At 43.7% G+C, this 14643-nt stretch overlaps 1 protein-coding gene across 9 annotated transcripts in view; it reads left to right on the forward strand.

Annotated features, from left to right (window-relative positions):
• Positions 1–2475: 2475 nt before the first annotated feature.
• Idnk (IDNK gluconokinase) overlaps positions 2476–14643 on the forward strand; it is a 56686-nt gene continuing 44518 nt past the window's right edge. The window contains exons 1-3 of one of the 9 annotated variants that reach the window (XM_087204757.1): positions 2476–2693; positions 9543–9573; positions 9937–10023. In XM_087204757.1, coding sequence (XP_087060883.1) covers positions 2491–2693; positions 9543–9573; positions 9937–10023 — 321 coding nt within the window. In that variant the 5' untranslated portion in view covers positions 2476–2490. The other 8 variants (XM_013078719.3, XM_087204758.1, XM_021242619.2 and 5 more) reach the window with 8 other exon arrangements.

Raw genomic sequence — 14643 nt, forward strand, 5'->3', positions numbered from 1 at the left:
AATAGATGCAGAAAAAGCATTTGACAAAATCCAATACGCAATTATGATAAAAACTCTTCATAAAATTGGAACTGATAGTCTCTATCTCAATCTGATAAAAGCCATCTATGAAAAACCAATGGACAATATCATATTAAATGGTCAAAAACTGAAATCCTTCACATTAAAATCAGGGACAAGACAAGGATGTCCACTATCACCACAATGGAAACCTTAGCCACAGCAATTAGACAAGAGAAAGAAATAAAAGGAATAAAGATAGGAAACGAAGAAGTCAAATTGTCATTATTTGCAGATGACATGATAGTCTATATAGAAGACCCCAAGAATGCCACCAAACATCTTCTAGACTTAATAACCAAATTCAGTAGAGTAGCTGGATACAAGGTCAGCACATAAAAATCAATAGCTTTCCTCTGCAGGAACAACAGACTCACTGAAACAGAAATAGGGTAAATAATTCCATTCATAATAGCATCTGAAAAACTGAACTACCTAGGAATCAACCTAACAGAAGAAATCAAAGACCTCTTCTCTGAAAACTATGGCACTCTGAAGAGAGAGATTGAAGATGATATCAGAAAATGGAAAGACATCCCTTGCTCCTGGGTAGGAAGAATCAACATAGTGAAAATGGCCATACTTCCAAAACTGCTATATAGACTCAATGCAATCTCAATTGAAATCCCGGCAGCATACTTCATGGACCTTGAGAAAACACTCCAAAATTTCATTTGGAACAAGAAGAGACCCAGAATAACAAAAGCAATTCTAGGTAACAGAGACATGGCAGGGGGTATCACAACCCCCGACTTGAATCTATACTACAAAGCTACTGTGATAAAAACACTATGGTACTGGCAAAGAAACAGACCTGAGGATCAGTGGAACAGATTAGAAGATGCAGAAACAACGCCAGACACACTCAGCCATCTCATCTTCGACAAAGGAGCCAAACACCCTCACTGGAGGAAAGACAGCCTCTTTAATAAATGGTGCTGGAAAAATTGGGCTTCAACTTGCCAAAGATTAAAACTAGACCTGTATCTCTCACCATGCACTCAACTAAAATCAAAATGGATTAAAGATCTAAATATTAAAATAGAAACTCTGAATCAGCTGGAACAGAGGTTAGGTAGAACTCTTGAAGACATCGGTGTAGGAAAAGATTTTATGAACAAAACCTCAGTTGCCTGTGAACTAGCACAATCAACAAGTGGGATCTCTTCTTATTAAAAGGCTTCTGCACAGCAAGAGAAACCACCAGCAGTGTGAAGAGACAACCCACAATGTGGGAAAAAATCTTCACCTGCTCTTCCTCAGACAAAGGTCTACTATCTCGAATCTATAAAGAACTTAAAAAGATCAGACCTCCCAAATTTAAAGACCTAATCCAAAATTGGGCATCTGAAATGAACAGACATTTCTCAGACAAAGAAGGGGAAATAGCAAATAAATACATGAAAAAAATGTTCAATATCACTGGTCATTTGAGAGATGCAAATGAAAACAATGCTGAGATTCCACCTCACTCCAGAAAGAATGGCTGCTCTCATGAAATCAACCCATAACAAATGCTGGCAGGGCTGTGGGGAAAGAGGAACCCTGTTCCACCGCTGGTGGGAGTGCAGACTGGTGCAACCACTGTGGAAATCAGTATGGAGATACCTCAAAGAACTAAGACTGGAAGTCCCATTTGACCCAGCTATTCCCCTGCTGGGTATGTTCCCCAAAGAATTAAAAGAATCATACCACAGTGATATATGTGTACCCATGTTCATAGCAGCACAATTTGTAATAGCTAAAACTTGGACCCAACCCTAATGCCCATCAACTGCAGACTGGATAAAAAAGATGTGGTTTTTTTATAAAATGGAGTACTACTCAGCCATAAAAAGTGAGAAGTTAGAAACATTTATAGCTAAGTGGATGCACATGGAGGCAATACTCAAGTGAAATAAATAGGACACATGTGTAAAGACCGAATAGTTTCTCTAGTGTGAGAAACTGAAAGTGTAAATAAGGACTAAAAGGTATAATAGATAATGTGAAATAGGAAGAAAAGGGGCAAAGGGGAAGTGGGAGGCATAGGGGAAAGGAAAGAAGGGAATGGAATTAATATGAGAAAATGGAAACAAAGTCTTTGTAAATAGGGAAAAAAGAGGGGTTGAAGGGAGGGCAGGGGAATGGGGAAAAAATAAGAACCAAGAGAGATTATATAAAAGTGCAAATTTCCAATGATCAATGTCACTATATATTGTATACCTAAAATGTACCAAGAAAATAAAAGTTAAAAAGTTTTTTAAAAAAAAGATTGATAGTGAAGCCGGTTGTTGTGGTACATGCCTGGAATCTTAGCACTTGGGAGGCTGAGGCTGGTAGATCCTGTGAGTTCAAGGTCAGCCTCTGAACATAGTGAGTTCAAGGTAATCGTGGGCTCTTTCTCAAAACAAACAAACAAAAAAGACTGATAGTGAACCCTCAACACAAATGGACCTGGGACTGGAATTAATAATTGATCAATTACAACAGAGGAAGAACAGTATATATCTGCCCAAAGAATTCTGTAAAAGAATTTTGGAGCAGACAGGTGAAACATCACAAGAACCTCCTAAAAAAAACAGGAAGACCAGCAAGATGTCAAGTGTGTCCTACCAAAGAAGACAGGAAAACAAAACACAAGAGCTATCAGTGTAAGCAATATTTGTGTATAGAACATGCTGTTTTCAAGTGTGAACACTGCCTTATGTGTGATAATTGAAGTAAAGATTATTTTTATGGTAGAGTTTTATTTGTAATTTCATTGTAGTTCACTTAGGAATTCATTTCTGTTGTTATTTTTTAGATATAGTAAACAAACAGCTGATGTAGAAAATGTTGTTTATTCTACACATTCATTACATATTTGACCTTTTATTTTATTGATATTTCATTTTCCTGGTAAGTACACACTGTATAACATAATAGGCAGCTCCTGACAAGAGAGGCGAGAAGTATGGCCTGCCAAACAGAAAAAGAAAGCTAAGCACACATACTGTCAGTGTGAGCGAGACTTGTGTTAGAATGTACTGTTGTCATGTGTGAAGATTCTCTTAGGTGTGATAACTGAAGCAAAGATTATTTCTTTTGTGGAGTTTTGTTTTTATTTTCATTGTGATTCACATAAGAGTTTATTTCTGCTGTTATTTTTTTAGATCTTGTAAACACGTAAACAATTGATGTTGAAAACATGTTTATTCTACATACTCATTACATATTAAAAATTTAATATTTTATTGATATTTTATTTTCCTATTAAGTACACCTTATTTAATATAATAAAACTCATAAAATTAAAATTAATAATTCATCAATAGAAATACTCTTAAAAAATAAATGTGGGTATTATACATCCCCATGGAGCGTTTGGGGAAGTGGTGCTCATGGTCTCTTAGTGTGGGAAAGTGGGAATTAATTTTGTTTGTTTGGTGTTTTGCAAGCACATTTTAATAAATGAATGACTGGGCGGAGGAAGGGCAGGAGGCTCTAGATGGCCAGGGAGCGGGGCCGGCAGCAGGCGCAGGTTGGGGAATCCCTCCTGTCTCGGGGAACGAGGAGACCACGGAGGACGCGCGCCCCACCCGGGTAGGGGAGCGGGGGCGCGGAAACGGGGATTCGGGGCGGGGCGGGGATTTGGTTCCGGATGGGCGTGGCTCTGTTCCGAGTGGGCGGTGCTCGGCGGGCGGACTCCACCGCAGGTGCGGGAGGCGGGACTTACGCCCCACCAGGCGCCGGGCGGAGCTGGTGGGAGTATGGCGGTGCTCAGTGCGCTGCTAGTGATGGGCGTGAGCGGCGCGGGAAAGTAAGTCTGGGACTCGAAGTGCGGGGGACGGAGGCCTGGGGACACCTCGCCCTTCCCGAGGGGGAACCCGAGGCCCCGGGCACCTGCTCGCCCCGACCCGGCCTGGGCGGGGAAGCGGGCGCCAGCGCCCGGCGTCTGGGCCTGCAGACTAGGACTGGCCTTCGCGGTCCGCGCGTGAGTCCGTGAGTGGTTAGAGACAGGTTTTGAACTGGAAGGGAACAGTGTTCACGTGGAGGGAGGGCAGCTGCTGAGGGTCGGAAAGGAGGGCAAGGACTCTGGTAAATTTGCAGGTGCGGCCCAGCGGGATCTGGCCAGCTTGGGGACTAGAGTTAGCCTTTGACTTCCTAACTGGACCAGAATCTGACCGTGCCCCCTTATCCAAAAACAGCTGCTGCAGGATCCAGCCACAGGCAGTAAAAGACAGTCTGCTAAAATAGAACCCTATATGGCCCTTCTCAGATTAGCTGAATCAGGAAGTGCTTGTGGGACCAGAGCTCTATTAAAGACTCTCCAGGAAGATAGCTTTAGCCTTCCAAAAGTACTGTGATTTTATCCTCAAAGACAGGAAATCTTAAGTTGAAATAAAACATAGAGCCCAGACCTGGGGTGTAGCTCCGTGTCAGAGCTCTTGCCTAGCACACTCTGGGTTGGATACCCAGCACTTCAAATAAAACAAAGCAGGGAACACCAAAATCCCTGGCTAGCTATTGCATGAATGAAGAAACTGGGGAATGTGGACCTGTTGCCATGATGTGATGTGAGAGCTGGTTCTAATGATGCCTAGCTGTGTGAAGTTGGTAACTGATGCACCCCTGTAATCCCTGATTAGACGAGAAAGGTCTAAACCATGTTGTTCACTGCTTCTGATATTCATGTGTTCAGTAATGGTTCACTGAGCTCGACCCTTACTGTATGTCATCATCATACAATGAACAGAGCAGACGGAATCCATGTCTCCAAAGAGTTAACATTCCTGTATGGCATGTGGAGAATATAGAATAGAGAGCTGCTGACAGGTGCTCTAGGGAAGAATTACTGAGGCTAAGAGGAGCAGGGAAAGCTCCTGGAGGAAGTGCACTGAAGGAAGACTAATCAGAAAGTGAGGGATATGCCCTCACATATAGTTGGGGTAGGCTAGCTGGGGAAAGCCAAAGGGAACAGCAAGGGACCCATTGTGTTTCAGCAAGGTGGGAAAAGATGTCTGTGAGATGAGAGGGTCACTGTGGGTGAAAAGATGTGATTGTACCCTGGAGTTATTTAGGAGTCAAAATGATGTGTTTGTAGATTGGATGTGGAGTATGAGCGCAAGAGAGAAGTTGAGTATGAGTCAAGATTTTAGGCCTGGGTAACAGCAAGAAGGGAGTTGCTACAGTCTGAGCGTGGGAAACAGGAGACAGAACAGGTTTGGGAAAGAAGTCTCAGGAACTCAGTGTCAGATGTGGTGAGTCAGATGGGCCTGTCAGGTGTCCAAGTGGATTTGTCAAGGAATAGTTAGATATCCAAGTCTGGAATTGGGAAGAACTTCAGGTGAAAACACGATGTGTGGATGTTTTTAAAGCCATAACACGTGGAGATCACCAAGAGTGAGGGTAGATACAGAAGCTAGCTGTGAACTGAACCCTGGGCCTTGCCTGTGATTAGAGGTCAAAGATCCATCAGATGTTGCTGACTAAGTAATAGAACGACTGAGAATTGATTATGTGAATCATAGGATGTGGCAATACTGAGTTCTATGGTGACTTTGTGACTCCCTGTTTGAACCCCACAGGATTTTTAATTATATATCATGACATTTGGAAAAAGAATTGCCACAGCCTAATAGCTTAGGAGAATGATAAAACAGAAGGCCATATTTAAAGCACTGTTGAAGTGAAATGATGTTCAGTAGTAAGTTTACCTGTTTACAGAGTACAGTACTGTCCACTGCTTCCCCTCCCCAACGTGAACAGAAGAAACCCATTTCTCTTTGTTCACGAATACTGTATCCAGACCGTTCTGCATGTAGGAGGTACTCAGCAAATATCTGTTGACTTTGAAAATGAGCTATTTGAACATGAGCAGTGTTAGTTTTCATTTTTAAAAAATTTTTTTCATTAGAAGAGAATTTTACTTTAAAAATGTCATCTTAAACTGCAAGGATGTCTGTTAAACATAACAATGTCAAAGGAGAAGCCATGTTGTCACAGTGCCCACGTAACCCACCCAAACATCTCAATCCCACCCTTTACTGACCTTCTATGCTCCATTTTTTAATAGTTATTTTTCTTTTTTTAAACAAGTAGACAGGTACGTGTTGGTAAATGCTAACTGTCCATATTCACACAAAGACACAGTGTAAGCTATCAGCCCAATATACAGAGAAAGGAGGGAAAACGCTAGGTTTCTATGTACTACTACATAGGGGCCTCGCACCCTCCAGCTTCCAGCAGAGCGAAGGGAGCACAAAGGTTCCCCACTACCCTCTGCAGAGCACAGTGGTGATGATTCCATAGAGTTTGTGTTAAGACAGGAAGGGATAAAAGTAAACAGAAGGTTGTAGAGATTCTTGTCCATTGTATTCTGCTCACGGTTTCTCCCCACAGAATAAGTCAAGAACCATAGTGTTTGAGAAAAGAGATCTCAAGAAAAGAGTGACTGAGCACAAGAAAGGGGAAAAAGACTGCAACTTGCTCCCAGGGATTGGAGAAAATTTTAAAAAAAGAAAGAAAGAAAAAAAGATTGGAATCCATCAGTATTCAGTTTGTTGTCTCCTTCACCCTCTAGATCCCTGTCTTCCCCTTCATCATCGTCATTACCTTCACCTTTGTCCTCATCCCCCTCTTCATCAGTATCTTCCAGTCCTCCGTCGTCATCTTTTCCTTCCCCTCCTCATGGTCCATGTGAGGAACCGGTAGCACTGCAATGGGCCTGGCCTACTGTCATCTTCAGGGACCTCTTCTGACTCAGCTGCACTGCATTGGAATGGTCAGGAAACCAGGAAAAGAAGCTCTCAGGTTCTTCACGCTGCCTCTTCCTACTGGCTTTATTCTGTGTTTGTCTTGAATTTGGTCAAGTCCTTTCCGGATATCCATTTGATATCAGTGGAAATTACCACTCTCGTTCAGATGAAATTCTTTGGAGAGAATTTTATTTTCAAAGTAAGGATTTCTGTCAAAATTAAAATTATTCTGTAACCTGATTTTATATCTTCAAATTCTGTCACTTCAACTGTGGTCAGATAATGCTGCCTCTCCCTCTTCTTCCTCAGGCAGTCCAGACACTTGTGGATGGTTAACAAATGTTGGGGATTTTGAAAATCAATTCTGATCTCTTCTGAAAAAGTGATTGGCGGAGTTTGTTATATTGCTGTTCTACTTTCAGTATCCTCACTGGCTTGTTCATTAAGTCTGTTTCGTTTTGTACTTCGTCACTATGTTCAGTTGCTTCTTGTTCTTTTTCTCCCTTGTGCACGCCCAGCAAGGCTGATGCATCCATGGATTTGGGGGCAGGAGGTTATCTGGGCTTCTTGGTCAGAGGGCTGATCAAAGAAAGACTGGTGCTTGGGCGCCATGACACAAGGGAAGTCCCAGCACCAGTCCAACGGTTGTCTTGGGTCATAGGAAGCAGCTCAGGAACTCAGTTTTCTTCATATTTTAAAATCTGTTTCAGTACTGAGGATAGAACCCAGGGGTGCTATACCACTGACCTATATTCCCACCCCTTTTTATTTTTTAATTTTGAGACTAGGCCGCTCTGAATTGCCCAGGCATGACTTGGACTTGCAATCTCCTGCCTCAGCCTCTCTTGGTGCTGAGAACACAGGTGTGCACCACAGTGTCCAGCATTTTTTAAACAGTGTAGTGAAACTACCCTCTATTTCTAGTGGAACGAACTTAAACATTTTTAAACTCTTCATTCTGTATCCCTGCCTTCTACTCCAGTAGCCTACTATTTTTTAAAGTTCTTTGCTCCTGATTTAGACCAACCCACTGGGAGATACCTGCATTGGTTTGTAATACTTAGATCTGACCAGTTTCTGGTGAGCCAACCTGCATCTTGTTCCTGCTGGGCTCCCTGGTGCATATTCAGAAGTCCAGATGTTCTCTGGTTCAGGAGGTTTGAAGGGAGCGGCAGGCTTGGCTTTTTCTTTTCCGCCTCTCTCCTACCTGTTTAGCTTAGCTTTTCTTTTGGATTATCAGTGGAATTCATAGTTAATCTAACTGGGCCTTGTGCACAGCTGAGTCTTCACCAGCCACGTACTTCACCTGGGTCAGTGATTCCGGACTAAGCTGCAGCATGTCACCTATGATCCCTTCACCAGAGTGAACACAATGGGAGAGGTTCCAGGGAACTTCTGGCTCTTTGGCTACACCAAGGAGCAGGTCTCCAGTTTGGTACAAATGTATCTTCAGCACCTCTCTGGTACTTTTTTAACAAAAGAGATACGAGACCGAAGTGTTACATAACAGTATCCAGCTAGAATTTAATCACATTATTTTGTTCTTATTCTATACATCGTTTTTTGTTACATTCTCTTTAAGGCAAGCAGTGATACTTCTATAATGGAAGGAAAAAGATTTTCTTTAACCCATTTATTTAATTTTTAAAAGTGAAGTAATTAAATAAAAACATCAAGTGAATAATTACAGGGGTGGTGGGCAAAACTAAAGAGAAAGGACGTGATGAAATGGTGTAAGGAGACAATAAAAATTCTGAACATGAGATTTCAGTGACTAGTGTTTGGGCAACACTCTAGAAATTGTATCGTTGTCTGTCAGACTGTATCCCTACCCCATGGCGCTAGACTGAGCCTCAGGATGGCTGAGACCACATCTGTGTGGTCACAACATTATGTCTTGGGAACCAGAGGCCACTCAATAAAGATCTGCTGCTGAGGGCCGGGGATTTAGCTCAGTGGTTCTGGTGCCTGCCTTGCAAGTGCAAGGTCCCAAGTTTGAACCCCAATACCAAAAAAAAAAAAAAAAAAAAAGATGAGCTGCTGAAGGAAATATAAGTGAATGGATAAATTATGTAGCTAAGTTCCCCTTAAGACAGTAGAGGACTAGAGGATCAGGCCGCTTGCCCAAGAACACAAAATCATTTAGTAACAAAACAGTGACTGCAGCCCAGATCCCCCACTCTGAGACCCTGGCCCAAGCCCTTCCCACTGGCACAAGCAGACTGTCATGAGGACACTGTGCAGAGGACCCTGGGCTCTCATGTTAGCAAGTTCTAGTCAATCGAGTCATCGACCCAAGCCCTTTATTAAGAGTGTATCTCTTAAACCTAAACAATGCTTTGATGCTATTGAGTCCTCTAAACTTTGCATGAATACTGCTAGAGATTAAATCCCCCCCAGTCAGACACCCTTTCTAACATCCTCATCATAATTTTATCATTTTATTTATTTTTTCTCAAAGGGTAAACATTATACAACAGGAAGCATAACACAATTACTCAGGGTAATGATATCTGATATATTGACTTTTAGAAAAGAAATAGAAGTGACTGGCTAATTATATCTCTGTTGATTTTCCTAGAGAATAGCAAAGGCTGGTCTCCAAGCTGGCCAGGTTTGAGGGCGTCATGGCTTTAGGTCACCCAGGGTAGCATTGTAACCCCGGCTGGGGCAGCCATCTGCTTCCCAGGCATCCTAGCGAGGAAAGAAGCACCACATACATTGGCAAGGGCAATGATTGTGACATTTGTGTCCTGTCCACAGGTCGACCGTGGGTGCTGTGCTGGCCTCTGAGGTAGCCATTCTTAGCCTCCCCAGTGTAAATCCTGCTATGTTGTGTCTCGTTACTTCTCTTCTGGTGTGGAACGGTTTGTACACACACTTCTGCTCACTTGAAACCACTGGGGCAACTTGGTTTTCTCCTTGGTGATTACAAATAGTGACAGATGGAAAGTGGGGTTACCTCCGCCCAGGAGTGGAGGTTGTGAAACGGCTTCACAGAGCTCTTCCTCTTGTCTCTGGGGATGGAGATATCCTTGGGCGGGTGACAGGGAAGAGGGTGGTGGGATTGTTTCTGCACCTGTTGGTAACTCCTCCGTAGTGGCTGTCATAAGAGCCATACTGTTTGTCTCAGACGCCATTTCCTTTGTTCCTGAAGCTGGGCTGGAAATTCTATGATGCCGATGACTACCATCCAGAGGAGAATAGAGTGAAGATGGCAAAGGGGATACCGCTGACTGACCAGGTAAGGCTGGCTGTGTCCAGTGATTACACCTGGGTGACACAGGTTGAAATCTTGCAGCACTTGGTGAGTCACTGGATAAACCATGTGCAGGTGCCCTGAAGAGCCAGGTAACGGTAGGCCCTCCACATCTGTAGCTGTAGCCCAACCCTCCTCTAAATTCAGCAGCAGGAGCAATACTTACCTCTGCTCCAGCATGGGCAGGGCCTGTCACACCTTGCTGCAAGATTTGAATTTACAGAATGCAATACCCGAGAGGTCAGAGGCTCCTGCAAGGGGCAGCACATCATCTCCAAGGTCCTGCCAGCTTCTTTCCATGCTGCTCAGACCCTGGTAGAATCCACCCAAGGCCAGAGGAGTCTTGAAAACTCCAATGTGGTGATGTCACTCTTTCCTAAAACCCTCAAGATGCTTCCAACTGATCTCCAGGTCAAGGCCAAAGCACCTAAATTCCTTAATATCTATAGTCTGTCCTCCACATCCGGCCTCGAGCCTCCTTTAGGTGCTGTGTGCTCTCCCTGTTTCCATGAGTCACCCCATCCCCTCTTAGTCCCTCCATTCCCACCGGCCTGGAATGTGTGTCCTTCCCTCTTCCCCAAGGGAACCTGCTCACCCTGCAGATCTCAGGCTCCAGCCACCCCCTCATGAAAGCCCTCCCTGACTGGCCCCCCTGAAGAACTTTCCAAGCACCACTGCCTGTTGCCCAGGACCCACCTGTAATTCAGCAACTGATATTCTGAGAATTGGGTTAATATTTATTTCAGCAACCAGACTTTGTCCCCACAAGGGCAGGTACTGTGGCTTTCTCTATTAGCATTGTGTCTCCAGGCCTGCCATATAATAAATATAGGAAGTATTTGGGGCATGTTTAGGATATGAGTGAGTAACTTTCCCCTTATGTAGGGCTACAAGACCAGGTCCTCCAGTGTCTCTCAGACCAGGTATAGACTGTGGCTTCACAGGCACCATTAGCTGTGACTCAGGCTGGGAGGGCCTGCCACGTGCTGTGTGTCCAAAGGACAGGAACACTTGGAACTGGCCAAAGAGCAACGCTTGTTTTCAGCTTCAGTGGCCTCAGCTGCCCCCAGCTGTGCTTGTGTGGTCTCATTACCTTCCCTGTGCTGTGCCTGAATCACTGGAGTCCCTAACGTCCCTCTGGTCTGTCCCAGAGCACTCTGAAGACTACACAACCTTGTCTTGGAGGGTGCAATGTAAATTTTTGGTGGTTCAAGCCTTGAGTCATCAAAATAATGTTTAACTTTGGCTTTAGGAAATAGAACAAGGGAACTATAGAAGATACTGAGTACTAGTTTAAATATAATAGTGATCTTATACTAGAGATAATAAACATAATATAGTCAGTTGGGCCCCGGCACAGGCCTGGGTGATCTCTGGCGAATGGCTTAGACTTTCTGTGCCTCATTTTCATCCTGTGAAGTAGGAATGGAAACGGGATTTATTTCATTGAGTTCCGGGGAGATTAAATGAGGTCATAGGAATAATGTGCATAGCATAGTGCTCAAAATACTCAACAAATGTAACTTTATTATTACTTATGGTACACACACACCCATAACCATATAAACATGCAGGTAACATAAGCCACTTTCACAGACTGTATAAAATGTGACTGTGCAGGTATTTTATATTTCTCTTTGACAAGTATGACTAAAAGATAAGTTAAACAACAGGTGAAGCAACTCGAATGGATTTTAAAATGTCATTTACACACCCTTCCTTTGTTCATGATCCTTTTTAAGCAGGAAGTGTGAGGTGGAAGTATGGCACGTGCCTATAATCCAGCACTCTGAGAGGCTGAGGCAAGAGGATCCCAAGTTCAAGCCTATCTTAGGCAATTTAGAAACTTAGCAAAACTGTCTCAAAATAAAAATATAACAGGGGCTGAAGATGTAGCTCAGTACAAAGGCCTTGGATTTAAGCCCTAGTAACACACATATACACAAAAAGTAAGCAATGTGAATGTGGTAGGTAGAATTCAGAAGAAGAGGAAGTTATTTACAGGGAAAAAATTACTGGTTAGTAGGTGATATATTCCAACACCCCCACAGGATGCCTGAAGCCATGGAGAGTACTCAATCCTGTGTGTACTTTGTTTCTCCTGTGCATACATGTCTGTGGTAGACTTTAATTGATAAGTTAGGCACAGTGAGAGATTAACAATAACTAAATGATAAGTAATAGAACAATTCTACATATAAAAGTCATTTAAAATTTAGGAATTGTTTATTTCTGTAATTTCCCATTTAATATTTTTTGAACCATGTTTGACCTTTGGGAACTGAAATCATGGAAAGTGAAACCATGGATAAAGGGAGACTGCTCTACATACTGTACAAATGAACACTTCCAGGAAAAACTGTAAAGTCAGGCAGACCTCAGAGAGAGGAGCAAGACAGAGAATGAGGGAGTTGTATTCCTGCCAGGAACACATGGAGTCTAGGAGTGAGGGCACGGGTCCTGGCTGGGCTGGCCCCATGTGCCCTATTCTTGGCACCCAGTGCCACACTGTATGAATCAAATAGTGCCAAGGGAGGGCATACTCAACACTTCTGTCCCCAGTGCTTAATATGGTACCACTCATATCTGTACCCTCACGGAGATTTCAACTTGATGGAAGAAACACATCAGTAGATGAAAAATCAACTCACCTGCAGGGCAGTCATCAGGGCCAGAGGAGAGATACCAACAGGGGATATGACAGCACAGTGGGGCAAGGGGTCAGTTCCGATGAAGGCTTGGGAAAAGAGTCTTGCAGGATAGAGGAGATTCCAACTGGAGAAGGGCCTGCCAAGCTGAGGGAAGGGGTGATGTAGAATGGGAAGGTGAAGGTTGTGTCCTGAGGCTTGGGTCAATGGAAGAGGCTGATGCTTAGCACCGTGTGCGGGGGTTATGGGAGCTGATGTATGAAGGGGCTCAGGGCACGCTGTCAGTGGACACTAGTTGCCCAATACCTTGAGTGACCTGCCAAGGAGTTTGGACCTTATTGCAGAGGTATGAGGAAGGACTTAGACATGTGAACTCCATTTCTTAATGTTCGTGAAGAAAGGAAGAGATGCGTATCTCATCACAGATGACAAAATTGGGGCCAGAAGGAGGAGATACTGGAGCAAAGTCAGAGCAGTGTGCCCTCCAAGCATTGCTGCAGACGCCGTAATAAACAAGAGCCACAAAAAGCCTAAGGGGAAGAGAAGGAGGAAAAAACCTAAATTAGCATCCTTGCATGCTGGCTCTGATTTTCAAGGTCATGTCATTCATGAGAGACCCCACATTCAAGAACTGGGGGCACGGGGATAGCGCATTCTCTTTGTGCAGTGAATCAGGAGGTAGGCTAGAGCCACAGAAGGTTCCTTCACTGATGGTTTCAGTCTTCTGATGGGAATATTAGAGAAATAAGGTGAGTTCTGGAAGGGGCTGATGGGCAGAAGAAGAGGTGGTGGAGGAAGTCAGAACATTGTGAGAGGGAGGGAAAGAATGAGTGGGGAGGAGGGCAGAGGGTTGCTTAATTTTTTTTGTACCAGGGATGGAACTCAGGACCTTGCGCTTTCGAGGCAGGTGACAAGGGTTGGTTAATTTAAATACACAGAGGAGAGGATACACGTGGAAAGAATAATTCTGTGCCACAACCCCAGAAAAGAGAAAAACTACAAAATTCAATTAGTAGGTATTTCTGGAAGATGAGACCAAGGGTGCTACATTGTATGAATGAAATTTTCAGTACTTCCCTGATTTCCTATAAGTATAGCTATTATATTTATAATCAGATTTTTTTTTTTTTGAGACAAGGTCTCACTTTGTGGTTCAGGCTGGCCCTGAACTCATTCTGTAGCCCAGGCTAGCCTCGAATTTGTGGCAATCCTCCTGCCTCTGCCTCCTGAGTGCTGGGATTACAGGTGTGCATCACCACACCTGGCCATAATTATTTTTTTTAAAGAGCCGTCTTTCAAACAGACTGAGGCTGAATCCTACTTGGACGTCCCTGCTGGCTCAGATAGGACAGCCTGGCCTGGTACACAAGGATTTGCTGGCTCACAGCTTGGAAACTATTAGAATACCATCAGCATCACCTTGGAACATGTCACAGCCTGGGTGGGATATCTTTTTAGACTGGTGCTATCCCCAAGGCTGCAAAGTCCTAACCTGTGCTGTCCAATATGGTAGCCACATATGGCTCTTCAGCTCTTTAAAATATGACTAGTGGGGCCAGGGATTTAGCTCAGTGGTTTTGGTGCCTGCCTCGCAAGTGCAAGGTCCCGAGTTCAATCCCCGGTACCAAAAAAAAAATATGACTAGTGCAACCCAGGAACTGGATTTTGCATTTTATTTAATTTTAATTTACATTTAAACAGCCTCAAGGAGCCCTTGATTTTTTAAATTCAGACCTCAAAGGGGGACACCACTCATGTTTATATTCTCATTACCCAATATGGTCTTTGCACATATTAACATTCAGTGTTTGGATGAAGACCCTGAACCCCAAGGCCGAAGTGGCCCATACTCAGGTGGTGGTGGCAGTCCACAGCACAACTTGGAGGCTACAGGATGTGCCAAGGACCAACTTGGGGTCCATGACTACTATGAAGATTTTCATTTCTGGAACTTACT

Source organism: Heterocephalus glaber, unplaced genomic scaffold, assembly GCF_053883595.1.
Source record: "Heterocephalus glaber isolate CG9 unplaced genomic scaffold, H.glaber_assembly_v1.0 deba00000546, whole genome shotgun sequence".
Classification (NCBI taxonomy): Eukaryota; Metazoa; Chordata; class Mammalia; order Rodentia; family Bathyergidae; genus Heterocephalus; species Heterocephalus glaber.